This window comes from Talpa europaea, assembly GCF_964194135.1.
Source record: "Talpa europaea genome assembly, chromosome: 1".
Classification (NCBI taxonomy): Eukaryota; Metazoa; Chordata; class Mammalia; order Eulipotyphla; family Talpidae; genus Talpa; species Talpa europaea.
Genome location: NC_140073.1, coordinates 153,851,767 through 153,864,176, shown reverse-complemented (window position 1 = coordinate 153,864,176; position 12,410 = coordinate 153,851,767). Strand labels below are relative to the sequence as shown.

The following is a 12,410-nucleotide window of genomic DNA, read 5'->3' as shown; positions in this document are numbered from 1 at the left end:
TGGGGTGGTTAGGTCACTAGGGTAAAGCTCACGTGATGGGGTTAATGCCCTTATGAAAGAGACTGCAGGGCTCCATGACCCCTTCTCCATGTGAGGACACAGCCAGGGACAGTGGCTATGAACCTGGAGGCCAGCTCTCCCAGACAGGGCCAGTACCTTGACCTTGGACCTCTCAGCATCCAGATCGTGGAAACAAACTGTTGTTTATTAACCACCCAGTCGTTTATAAGCCATTTGTTATTGCAATCTGCAGGAACCAGGAAAGAAATTGGTACCAAGAAGTGGGTGCATCTGTAACACCTAAAAATGGGGAAGCAGCCTTGGAAGTGGGGGATGGGTGAGGCTAGGAGAGTTTGGAGGTGCAGGCTAGGAAAAGCCTCTGTTGTGAACAGACTTAAAGGTGACTCTGGTGAGAATCGGAAGGAAAAAGAGAACGGTGTAAAGAAAGCCTCAGTCTGCTGGAGGATGATGCCTCTTTTTTCACAAGAGTGAAAAAAACTGGAATGGAGGCCTCACAAGTCTAAAGCCTGACTCACACAGGAGGCTGGGGTAGAAGGGAGTAACGTGACCATGACCCAAGCTATAGAAATCAAGATCCTTTTATCACAAGGCATAAAGCCCAAGCAGATAGCAGATGCTGTAGGAAGTGTCTGAAGCACAGACCTGAAGGTAAAGCTAGAGCGATTGGGCCCATCCTGGAATCTCCGGACCCTTTTGGACTCAGCGTAGTTAACCAAAATCAGCGACAAACCGAAGGCTCACGAGGAGTGACCCCTCCCAAACAGGAGAGGACTGTATCTGTGCAGTCTCTGCACAGGCTGGGGCAGCACTCCCACGGCCCCCCTGTGACTATGCAGGTGCTTCTTTTCACCAACTCTCTCCTCTCTGCAGGGCAGCAGCTTCCTGCCTGCCGTGACCTGTACCTGCCGGGGCTTCTCTCCACTGACCTCCCTCAGGGAAGGCAGCTCTTTTCCAGGCCGCCCGCCTGCGATCATGCAGGCCTCTCTCAGCAAACCTGTCCCTTTCATGGCAGCTCTTCCTGCCCGCTTGTGTCAATGCAAGTGTCTTTTACTGTCCTATCCCTTTTCTAATAAACCTGCCATTTATTTATTTATTTATTTGTTTGTTTATTTATTAAAGATTCATTTATTTATGCATACAAGAGCTGGGGCACAGGCCAGAGGTGTGGGGGGTGAGAGGACCCACCAGAAACAGAGCGGGGAGCAGAACAGGCAGACTGACAGAAGCACACCACTGAGGGGAGCAGCGGGCGAGTTAGGAGAGGTCTGCTGCATCATATGGGTAGCTCCCTGGCTGGCCGGGGATGGAACTCGTGCTGGAGAGACCATGGACAGCTTCATAGGTTGCGTCTTAACCCCTTGTGCCACCAGGGAGGCCCTAAACCTGCTCTTTAAATATAGCTACTGTCGTTGTCTGGTGGAGAAACTCATCGCATGACGCCAAAACGGGACCTCCCGTGAAACCCTTCCCATAGTGAATCCAAGGACCCAGCACTCCAAAAAACCTCATCAGAGGACACCTAGTAAATAGCACGTTGGGAGAAATATGGACGAGAGACCGTCTGATGAGTTCTCGGCTGGAAATGAGGAGCTTGTTTACTGATCATGGAGGGAAGGCCATCCCTGTTATGTCTGAGTTGCCCCATTCTAGTGTTTTATGGAAGGTAGAGCCATGAAATAGGATATGTAGAGGTGATCTCTAAGACAGGGTTGAGGTGTGGCCTGGCTCCCCCTAAGCGCTTGCAGAAACAGGCAAGAGGAGAGACTTAACTTCAAGATGGAATTGGTAAGCTACAAGGAACTGGAACTGGGCATCTGCTCGACTTAAACAGCCTGTTCAGTCACCATCTTGGTTACGTGCAGTTCTGCATTCAAATACAAGGCCAGTCACACTGGTCAATTGGTTATCTCAAAGAACTTGGATGCCAGGCCCTATAAGGCTCCTTTCAAATTTAACAGGAGCAGGATGCTTGATCCTCCTGGAACAATGGGTATGCGTGCCCAGGGGGCCATTGACTGATGCATGACCCTGCCCTCCCAGAGACTGGTCAGCTGAATGCTTTGTCAGTAAGATTGGAACCATGAGGAGGAGGCCTGGGGTATGGTTTCCATCTCAATACCGAGTGATCAAGCAGATAAAAAATACTTTGTCAGCAGACTCCCCTTGAAACCCTAGATTCATATGCACATTTGTTCAATTTTACCCATGCTTTTTCCTTGTTCTCCTATCCCACCTGACTGACGCTGTATTATTCTATCAATAAAAGGCCAGGGCGTCCTGCATTGCACAGCTTGCTCCACGACTCCCATTGGTCAGTATGGTGCTGTCCACGCAACACAGACCTTAAAGCTTCGTTAAATTCTCAGCTTCGCCATATTGCTACGAATAGGACGCGAGCTTGGCAGAGAGCGCCGAGTGGCCCAGTGACCAAGGGGTGGGAACTTGGTGTGGCTCAGCCATGTCCACACATCCAAGGAGCTCTTGCTCAGGACGACGGAAGGATGACGCCCAGATAATTCTGAGATCACGGGGCTGTCATTCCCCTCACAGACTCGGAGTGCCAGGGCCGGGGGGTGTGTGTCTCCCGGCTGGCTTGCCAATTTGATACGGAATTCCAGTCTTGGTTTCCCTCAGCCAATAAAAGGAGACAGAGTTTGAGGAGAAGGAAAGTAGTTTAATTTGTTGACAAACTGAGGAGGGCAGGAGTCTCGTGTCTGAACGACCACCGTCCTGATCTTTGGCAGAGACAGAAGTGTTTATCCAGAGTTATAAGGGAGTGGAAGTGGGGTGTGGGCGAGGGTCAGCCTGTCCATTCTGGCAAAACCTAGAGGCTTTGGCTGCTGCCAGCTTGCTTTCGCTGTCACCTGGTGGTCGGCGATTCAGATGAACCGTTACACGGCCCAAAGGAAATGTGGACACCAGGGCTGACGAGAAGCAGGTTTAGTGCACCGGTGCTGACTCAGTGGATTCGCGTCCCAAGGCTGAGCCCCGTCTGCAGGAAGTCAGGGGCTTAGCTACACTTTCAGTTTCCACAAGGTACCAGGTGGGTTTGCATTGGTAGCTGTACGTGGTCAGATAGGACGTGGCTACATACCAAGAGGTGGCCGTATAGTTGCACACCAAGGGGTGAGTAAAGGGTCAGTAGTCACGGGACACCCCCCCCCAGGTCCATCCTGCCTCATGGCGGTACATGGTCTAACATGACACAAGAGCCACACCAGGAACTAAGTTGCATACCAGAAATGAGTAAGATGTTGTTGCTAAGACCCCCCAGGCTGCTTCTCTCTGGTCACCAAGCTTGAGTAGCTTCTTAGTGATGCTCTTTTCCCCTGGAATGTAAGAAAACAAAATTTGTTAAGCCTGGAGGGTAACTAAAGGAAATAGGAGTGCTTATCTGGTGACAGAGAGAGAGACGAGTCCTTCATTCCTGGTGCGTGAGTGCGTGCGTGCGTGCATGCATGTGTGTGGTTCAGAGTGGTGTCGAAGCAAGGGCTGCCAGGCACCGCATGGCTCTGCTCCCCACACTCTTTTTTTTTTTTTTAATAGAGGCATGTTTTATTTATTTATTTGTTTGTTTTGTTTTGTTTATACAAGCACTGGGTACAGTCAGAAGCGCTGGAGGGTGAGAGAATTCACCAGAGCCAGAGCGGAGAGCAGAGCAGGCAGAAGGACCGAAGTACACTGCTGAGGGGAGCAGCGGGTGGCAGGAGAGGTCTGCGTGCCATGTGGGACCCTCCTCTGGTGGCCGGGGAGCAGCCGGGGATTGAACCGGCGCTGCAGAGGCCGCGGGCACCTTCGCAACCCAGCGCTCAACCGCTGCGCCACCGGGGAGGCCCTCCTCACACTCTTGTGCCTTGATTCTTGCTGCTCCAGACACAGCTCCCACAGGCCCTAGAGCATCACAGGCCACGCTGGCCTCCCCTCCAGAGGGCACAGGCTGCAGACTTTGGTGGTGCCCTGTCGGTGTGTTCCTCTGGTGTGGAGAGGCAGGGCGTGCCTTTCATTCCCCTCACAGGAGGAATAGACCTCCCCAAGGTCTCTTCTCCCTCTGCCTGGATCCCCAGTGATGGGGCTGCCCTGAGGAGCTGCAGGTGTGGGACCCTGACCCCCAAGAGCCGAGGAACCCAAGCAGAAGGGAGTCCTGCTGTGGGGTCCCCAGTGGGCCAGGAAGATCACCTTGGGAAGGATGGGGGGCGCAGCCCTGGGGGGGGGGGTCTGCCTCTTTGGCTGGCTGCTCCTTGGCTATGTTCTGTCCTAGCTCTGGACTATTTAAGGGGCAGACTCCAGATTCTATATCTTTCCAGAACTCCTGCTTCTTGCAGGTTCAAGACTCTAAGGAGATGGTGCAACTGGGCTCCATTAGCAGATGGTATGGGAATTCTTCAAAGAGATACTGGATTTGCTTGGAAGAAATAGGTTAATAAGCCCCAAGGGGTGGGAACTGAGACCCCAAAGGCCTTCTCAAGTGAGGAGGCTGATTGCTACCCTGCTTTCCATGGAGGAGAATGCTGCCAGCCCGAGGGCCTTTGTTCAGAGAAAGTAGGGTTTGGTCTGATTGTTCTGCTGGAGAACAGGGAAATGAATGCTGGAGTTAGAGGCTCACAGTTAGGCTCTAGACATTGAGAAGGGAGGGCAGTCAGGTCAGGCACTGAGAAGAGAGGACAGGTCAGGCCTCCCTGGGGGTGGAGCAGGTGAGGCTTGGGAAGAACAGAAATATCTACAGGGAATTTTTAAGTTGTTTGCTTTGAGGTCTCCAAGGTAAACCCCTTCCCTCCACAACATCAAAAAAATCACAGCTTGTTTGTTAGTGCTTTATGAGCGTGCTGGCGTCCGGGGGCCTGCAAGGGGCTGGTGATTTCTCCTGTAGGCTGACTTGGGGCAGACTGCCCTGGGGACACAGCAGAGACCTGGGACTTTGGGAGGATGAGTTACAAAATGGTTAAATATTTAGAAAAATATTGGGTTAGTTCCTAGCTCCCAGATTTTAAAGAGGTAAATGCAAAGACCGACAGACAGACAGACACATACACACAGGAAGAAACAGATAGAGACATAAATAAACTAATAGATACGATGATTTGGGGCCTCCCTGTTTGTGCAAGGGGTTAGGCGTCAGCACTATGATGCTATCCGCAACTACTGCAGCATGAGTTTGATCTTCGACCAGGGAGCTACCCACATGGCACAGCAGACCTCTCCTGACTCGCCTGCTGCTCCCTCCAGCCATGTATATCAGTGGATTGGTCTGTTCTGCTCCCCACTCTCTCTCTGGTGGATCCTCCCACCCCCCGCACCTCTGGCCTGTACCCCAGTTCTTGTATGCATAAATAAATAAATCTTTGAAAAAAAAAAAGATTTGATGATTTGATTTCAGGAGAAGCACTTTCTAAACATTAAAACCAGTGAAGAGATTACAAAGGAAAAAAAATAGACATAGGTTCATAACACCCTAACATATTTCATGACAAACTCTACATTAGGAAAAAAACCTACATTACCACAGAGGACTGGCATCTATACTGTATAAAGATCCCAGACACATTGATGGCACCATTAGATGCCCAATAACACAATATGCAAAAGACAAGAACAGCCTACTTACCAAAGAAATCTAAATAACTAATAAGCATAGAAAAATATTCAAATGTATTAGCAATCCAAGAGATATAAAAGAAAAATAAAACTTTAGGCAGTGGGATTATAGGTGGCCTAATAAAATTGTTTTCCTTTGGTTAACTGCATTTTCTAATTTTCCTGCAGTGATATTTATTACTTGCATTAAGAGAAAAGCCTGAAAGTGCACAATTATGTGATACTAGCAAATAACAAATGAATAGCCAGTGTCAGAGACTTCTAGTCATGGTGGAATTGTGGGTAAGTATTTTCTTTCAAACTTTTGTACAATTTTAGATTCATAAAATTCATTTGTCCTATTCACAATGAGTAAATACTACTTTATTAGAACACATTTGCAAGTTAAAATAGTTTTCTTCTTTCTAAACTTCCAGAAGCCTGGGCCCTCTAAGCAAATAGGATTCTGAATCAATTCAAACACCCACTCCAGAGTGGAAAGGGGAGCTGAACCCAGAGATCACCCCTCCCGCTTCCATCTCCAAAACAAAGGGGGGGCCTCCCCAGCGGCGCAGCGGTTGAGCACTGGGTTGCGAAGCTGCCCGCAGCCTCTGCAGCGTCGGTTCGATTCCCGGCTGCTCCCCGGCCACCGGAGGAGGGTCCCACATGGCGCGCAGACCTCTCCTGCCGCCCGCTGCTCCCCTCAGCAGTGTACCTTGGTCCTTCTGCCTGCTCTGCTCCCCGCTCTGGCTCTGGTGAATTCTCTCACCCTCCCGCGCTTCTGACTGTACCCAGTGCTTGTGTAAATAAATAAATAAATCTTAAAAAAAAAACAAAAACAAAGGGGGCTTGCAGCCCTCCCACACCCCAGCCTGGTCTCTTCTAGACCCACCCTCATCTCTAGGGCCACCCCAACCCTCCCCACCTTCACGTTTGACCTGCCAACTGCTGTGAGAGCAGGCAGGACCAGGGCTCCCCCAGGGCACCCGAGGAGGGGGGGGAGGGGCTGGCCATCCCACAGCCCTCTGAGGCCTGGCTGGTGGCCATGTGAGCGACCTCAGGGGACCCTGGCCCAGACTAGCCTTGAGAGACCAGAAGTCAGACCTCAATCCCTCTGCCCAATCTTGGATTACTGGGTGTCTGTTAGAACTGCGTCTCCACCCCCATCGCATGAGAATGTGAATGTGCTGGGAGATGGGGTCTTTGAAGAGGGGATTAAGTTAAAACGAGGTCTTAGGATGGGCCCTAATCCAGTGTGACTGGTGGCATCCTTTTCAGAAGAGGAAATTTGCACACAGACTCCTGTCCAGGGAAAACGCCACGAGGACATGAAGACCGCCGGCGAGAGCCCAAGAGGGCCCTGGATGGCTCCTTCCCTCCCAGCCCTCAGGAGGAACCACCCCTGCCAACATCTTGGTTTCTGACGTCTGCCTGCAGTGCTGTGAGAAGGTGCACTTCTGTCAAGTCCCCCAGCCTCAGGTGTCCCGTCTTTGCAGCCCGAGCAGAGGGATACTGTTCTAGGCCCTCAACTAGAGTCCCAAAGAGATTCAAGAAGTGAGCAGGCCCCAGGGCCAGCACGTCAGCAAGGTTTACTATCGATAGGCCTGCAGAGGCCACACTGTGGAGTGGGCCGGGATGGGGTCGCAGGGCTTTGTCCTTAGGCTCCCCAGCTCTCTCCCTGCCCCAACAATCTGCAGTCATCCCCTTGTGGGAGAGCTCTTGCAGCACCCCCTCTCCTCCACTCAGCCACCAGGCTCTGCATGGAGTGGGTTTTGCTCCACCCCAGGGCATCCTGTGGACCACCCGCCATGCCTGGCCTCGGGGTGGTTGACACGTCTGGATGGCCTGTGCCTCCCAGGACCAGAACTCACTGCTGCTCCCACCAGCACCACTCGGTGGCACCAAGCGGGGTGGGGAGACTCTTATACTTTAGAGTGGGTTACCCAGAGTTTCTGTGTTTTTAGCTTCCTGAAGTCAGAAAGGGACCTTTGGAGGAGTGGGGAAAGCTATGGGCCCCTCCCCAGAAAGATGAATATGCCCACTCCCCAGGCCCCGCCTCTGAGATCCGAGCTGCTGGTGATTTGCATTCCAGGGACCTGCAGACTCCTGCTACTCACCTGGTGTGTGAGTCATAGGCAGTGTGGGGACAGGTAGAGGCGAGGGTGGGCAGGTGGATGACACCAAGGCAGTGAGAGATGGCCCTTGTGAGTCTCTGGAGGGAGGAGGAGACCTCACTTATGTCTGGGAAGCTGAGGAAGGAATGGTGACTTCTGGGCAGGAGAGTGCCTGGAGGAAGCAGGCCGCTGGGAGGTGTTGGAAGCTTCTAGAAGCACAGCCATATGAGAGCTTGCCTCCACATTTCAACTATGGATGAGTGTCCGTTTTTGCAGCAAAGACAGGTCCTATCTTTCAAGAAAGAGCAGGATGAACAGGGCCAGGAAGTCCATCCAGGTTTTGAGTTAACAGAGCAGATGGCCCCGGCCTGCCCCAAGCAGGCGTGTTCAGGAAATGAGGACTGGGGACCAGCACTGCCAGGGGAAAGCACCATCTCCCAAGCATATCTGTCAAGGGAGGGACCTCAGCTGCAGACACTTAGAGGGGTTCCCCTCACCCCTCATCCTCTGTGTCCACACCCACCCAGCCACGTGGCTCCCATCAGGACTGAGGGGAAGCCCTCAAAGGCATGTGTACCTGCAAGCTCAGCATGTCATCTACTCGGAATAAGAGGCTTTTCAGGTTTAAGTAAGTGAAGGAGTCTTGAGGTGAAACCACCGTGGATTAAGGGGGGCTCTGTAACCAATGACCAGGGCTCCCTCCGAGAGAAAGGGGAAGGAGTCGAGAATGAGACACAGAGGGAGCCAACTGAGGACAGAGGCAGAGATGGTAGAGATGCATCTACAAGCTGAGGAGCACCGAGGGTTGCCGCCAACTTCCAGAAGCAAGGAGAGAGGCACCGACAGATTCTCCCACAGAGCTCCAGAAGTAACTAGTCCTGCTGAAGACTTGGCTTGAGACTTCTAGTCCCCAGAATGCTGACAGGGAGGAGGGGAGGAGGGAAGAAGAGAGGGAAAGAGAGAGTTCGATGGTGTCTCTATTTTTCTTTTTTAAAATTTATTTATTTATGCATGCAAGAGCTGGGGTGCAGGCCAGAGGTGTGGGGGATGAGAGGAGTCACCAGAGACAGAGTGGGGAGCAGAACAGGCAGACTGACTGAAATCCACTGCTGAGGGGAGCAGCGGGGAGACAGGAGAGGTCTGCTGCACCCTGTGGGTCAGCTCCCTTGCCAGGGATTGAACTCATGGTGCAGTGGCTGCCCATAGTGTCATGGTGCTGAGACTTAACCCCTTGTGCCACCAGGGAGGCCCCTGGTTTCCTTTTTTCCACATTCTTATCCTCACTTGTTTCTGGTCTTTTTTTTTTTTTAAAGACTTATTTATTTATGCATACAAGAGCTGGGGTACAGGCCAGAGGTGTGGGGGGTGAGAGGATTCACCAGAGACAGAGTGGGAAGCAGAACAGGCAGATCTACAGAAATACACTGCTGAGGGGAGCAGAAGGCGAGACAGGAGAGGTCTGCTGCTCCATGTGGGTAGCTCCCTGGCCGGGGGATCGAACTCGTGCTGCAGTGGCTGCGGATAGCTTCACAGGTTGCGTCTTAAACCCTTGCGCCACCAGGGAGGCCCATGTTTCTGGTCTTTTTGATATGGACCATTCTCATAGGTGTGAGATGGTATCTCATTGAGGTCTTGATTTGCATTTCTCTAGAATAAGTGATTTGCGAACATTTAACATTTTTTAAAAAAAATCAGAATGTGTTGAACATGTAAAGACTGACCTATCATGAATATCCTTGAAAATCCCCCGGAAGCTGATGAAACACTTAGGTTTTACCTGTAAAGCATTTTTCTTTTAAGAACTGGTGCCATTTTCTGAAAACCTGAAGTGACTGACTTGGTGATAGGGATGGTCAGGGGCAGGGGGCTGGGGGGCCAGCAGTGGATTTGGGGCCTGCTCCCAGGCGCCCTCCCAATCTGACCTGGCTCTCCACTGCCCCCCAGTGTTACTTCTGTGACATGGCAGGAGGAGCCCGTCTCTGAAAACCTCCCTCCCCATTCTCACTGTAGGGGCCTGAGCCGCAGGACGGAGGGAGCAGTGTGAGGGGGACATTTGTACCCCAGGCCTCATGCCCAGCCCCACCCCAAATCCACACATTCGCTGTCACTTCATAAGTTTCCTGTGACAGAAGAACATGGATCCTTACCATCATTGCCTTTTCTGGAGCAATTCTATTTTGAGGTTCCATGGGCATCATATTAGATACCCCGAAGGCGTCCAGACCCCACGTTCAATGTGAATTCCATGTAATCTTAGAAGAGTTGCCTTTCACCGCAATTAGGTTTTTCTCTTGGGTGCTCGACACAAAACATAAAATTGCCATTTTAACCATTTTAAAGCATGCAATTTACAATATAGTTATGACCGTCACCACCAACAAATTGCAGAACTTTTCATTGACCCAAGTGGCATCCTATATCCACAAAGCAATTACTACACTGGACTTCTTGACATGAGGTTGTAATTCTCAGACATTAAAACATTTATTTTTATTATTAAAATGTATTAACCCAAGAATCATTTTTATTTTTATATTTTATATTTTTAAAGTCACACATATTCTCACAGACCCTTCAAAGTGCTGGTTTAGGCCTGTGCCTGAATATGGGGAGACTGCTGAGGTCCCCTCGACCCCTCTCCCCAGGCGCTTCCAGGGACCCCAGGCCCTGCTGCCAGTGCTGCATATTGTTTTCCTAAATGATAAAAGCATGATGTGGTTACTGACGAGGTAGGGCTGTAGGTGAGTATAAAGGAAAATGATCACCCTCCCTAGTTCTTCTACCTTGAGATGACCACTGTCAACCTCTAGGTGTTGTTTTACCCCCTCCAGTTCTTTTTATTCTTGGCAGAATGACCACCAACCAATATATATCAACCAATATATACAAGATAAATTTGTATTTGCAAGGTTGGGATCCCATTGTATTTTCAGGTTCAAACTTTGCTTTTATTGCCTAATAAGAAGGGTATTTTGGGGGGCCTCCCTGGTGGTGCAGGGATTGAAGTCTCAAGTGTCATCCAGTGTATTCGCTGGTTTAATGACATCATCCGGAACCTACGTGCTTAGATCTTCAGCTCAACTGACCTCAAAATAAGTGCTGTTCTGCCTGGCAGTGGCCAGATACATAGACCTGAAATCATTTGCAACACATCAGTGGCCAGCCTCTGGCATCCTTGTTCATTGTGTTATCAGAGCAGGGATGTCTGGCCCAGAGGCCTCTCTAGCATATTCCTCTCACATCTCATTGACTTGTACTGTGCACCAGGCCCACATCTAAATCAATCACTAGCACAGGGGCCTCCCTGGTGGCGCAAGGTGTTAAGACGCAGCACTATGAAGCTATCCTTAGCCTCTGCAGCATGAGTTCAAACCCCGCCAGGGAGCTGACCCACGTGGCGCAGCAGACCTCTCCTGTCTCCCCGCTGCTCCCCTCAGTAGTTGTATTTCAGTAGATCTGCCTGTTCTGCTCCCCACTCTGTCCCCACCCCTGCCACACTTCTGGTCTGCACTCCAACTCTTGTATGCATAAGTAAGTAAGAAAATAAATAAATAAACAAACTTAAAAAAAGGAAAATACTTTTTATTTTCATCTTGCACTCAGGTTCACACCGGGCCCTTTGGAAACCTAGGAAATGTAAAAACCAAGCCCTAAAAAGCAAATATAAAAGATGCCATTTTTTTCTAGTTAGAAAATAGAGAAGTATTTTTTGCAGACCAATTGTTTGGGAAACACAATTTTTTTGTAGAGTTCTTATTGACTTTATTAAATAATTCCCTCTTAAATTCAAAAGCCCCACTTTGTTTACTAATGTCCGCTAGTTTTTATAAGTATTGTGTTTTGTCAAATCATCCGCTGTGTAAATGTCCATTATTTGTCTGTCATTCCAAGGCACTTTACTCCACATAACCCCCCGAGCTCCTTCCATTCCACTGTGAATGGCAACATCTCGTCTCTCCTCATGGCTGAGTAATAGTCTACCGTGTGCACATGCCACATCTGATCCCATCCTCTACCGTGGGCACTGTCCCCGATATGTCCCCTCAACTGGGCACATTTTCCCTGGTCTTACAGTGAGTCTGTTTTCACCTCCTGGCTACTATAAATAATGCAGCAAAAAAGAAAATGGTAGAGAATATAATTTTTTTTAAAGATTTATTTATGCATACAAGAACTGGGGCATAAGCCAGAGGTACTGAGGGGTGAGAAGATTCACCAGAGAGAGTGGGGAGCAAACAGGCGGATCTACTGAAATACACTGCTGAGGGGAGCAGCAGGCGGGACAGGAGAAGTCTGCTGTGCCATGTCGGTAGCTCCCTGTCCGGGGATCGAACTCATGCTGCAGTGGCTGGTGATAGCTTGATAGTGCTGTCTTTAACCCCTGTGCCACCAGGGAGGCCCGAGCATATAAATTTTTGATGGTTTCATACTCTTTGGAGTGATGCCCAAGAAGAGGATTGCTGGGTCGTGTGTATTTCCATATTTAGTTTTTCTTTTAAGATTTATTTTTATTTATGCACGCATGCAAGAACTGGAGTGTAGGCCAGAGGTGTAGGGGTGGGCAGTGAAAGTGGCTGCAGATAGCTTCATAATGCTGAGACTTAACCCCTTACACCCCCAGGGAGGCCCAGTTGTTTGCTTTTTTTAAGATTAAATTGAATAAGTTTTTAATGTATCTTGGATATTAACCCCTTGTTGGTTGTG

General features: G+C 50.0%; 1 protein-coding gene across 1 annotated transcript in view; it reads left to right on the top strand.

Moving 5' to 3' along the window:
• Positions 1-570: 570 nt before the first annotated feature.
• The window catches only part of NMUR1 (neuromedin U receptor 1), a gene marked incomplete at both ends in the record, with an annotated part of 34,559 nt that continues 22,719 nt past the window's right edge, over positions 571-12,410 (top strand). Inside the window, one exon of the mRNA XM_084227968.1 lies at positions 571-639. Within this exon, the coding sequence (XP_084084094.1) occupies positions 571-639 (69 nt within the window). The remainder of the gene's footprint in view (positions 640-12,410) is intronic.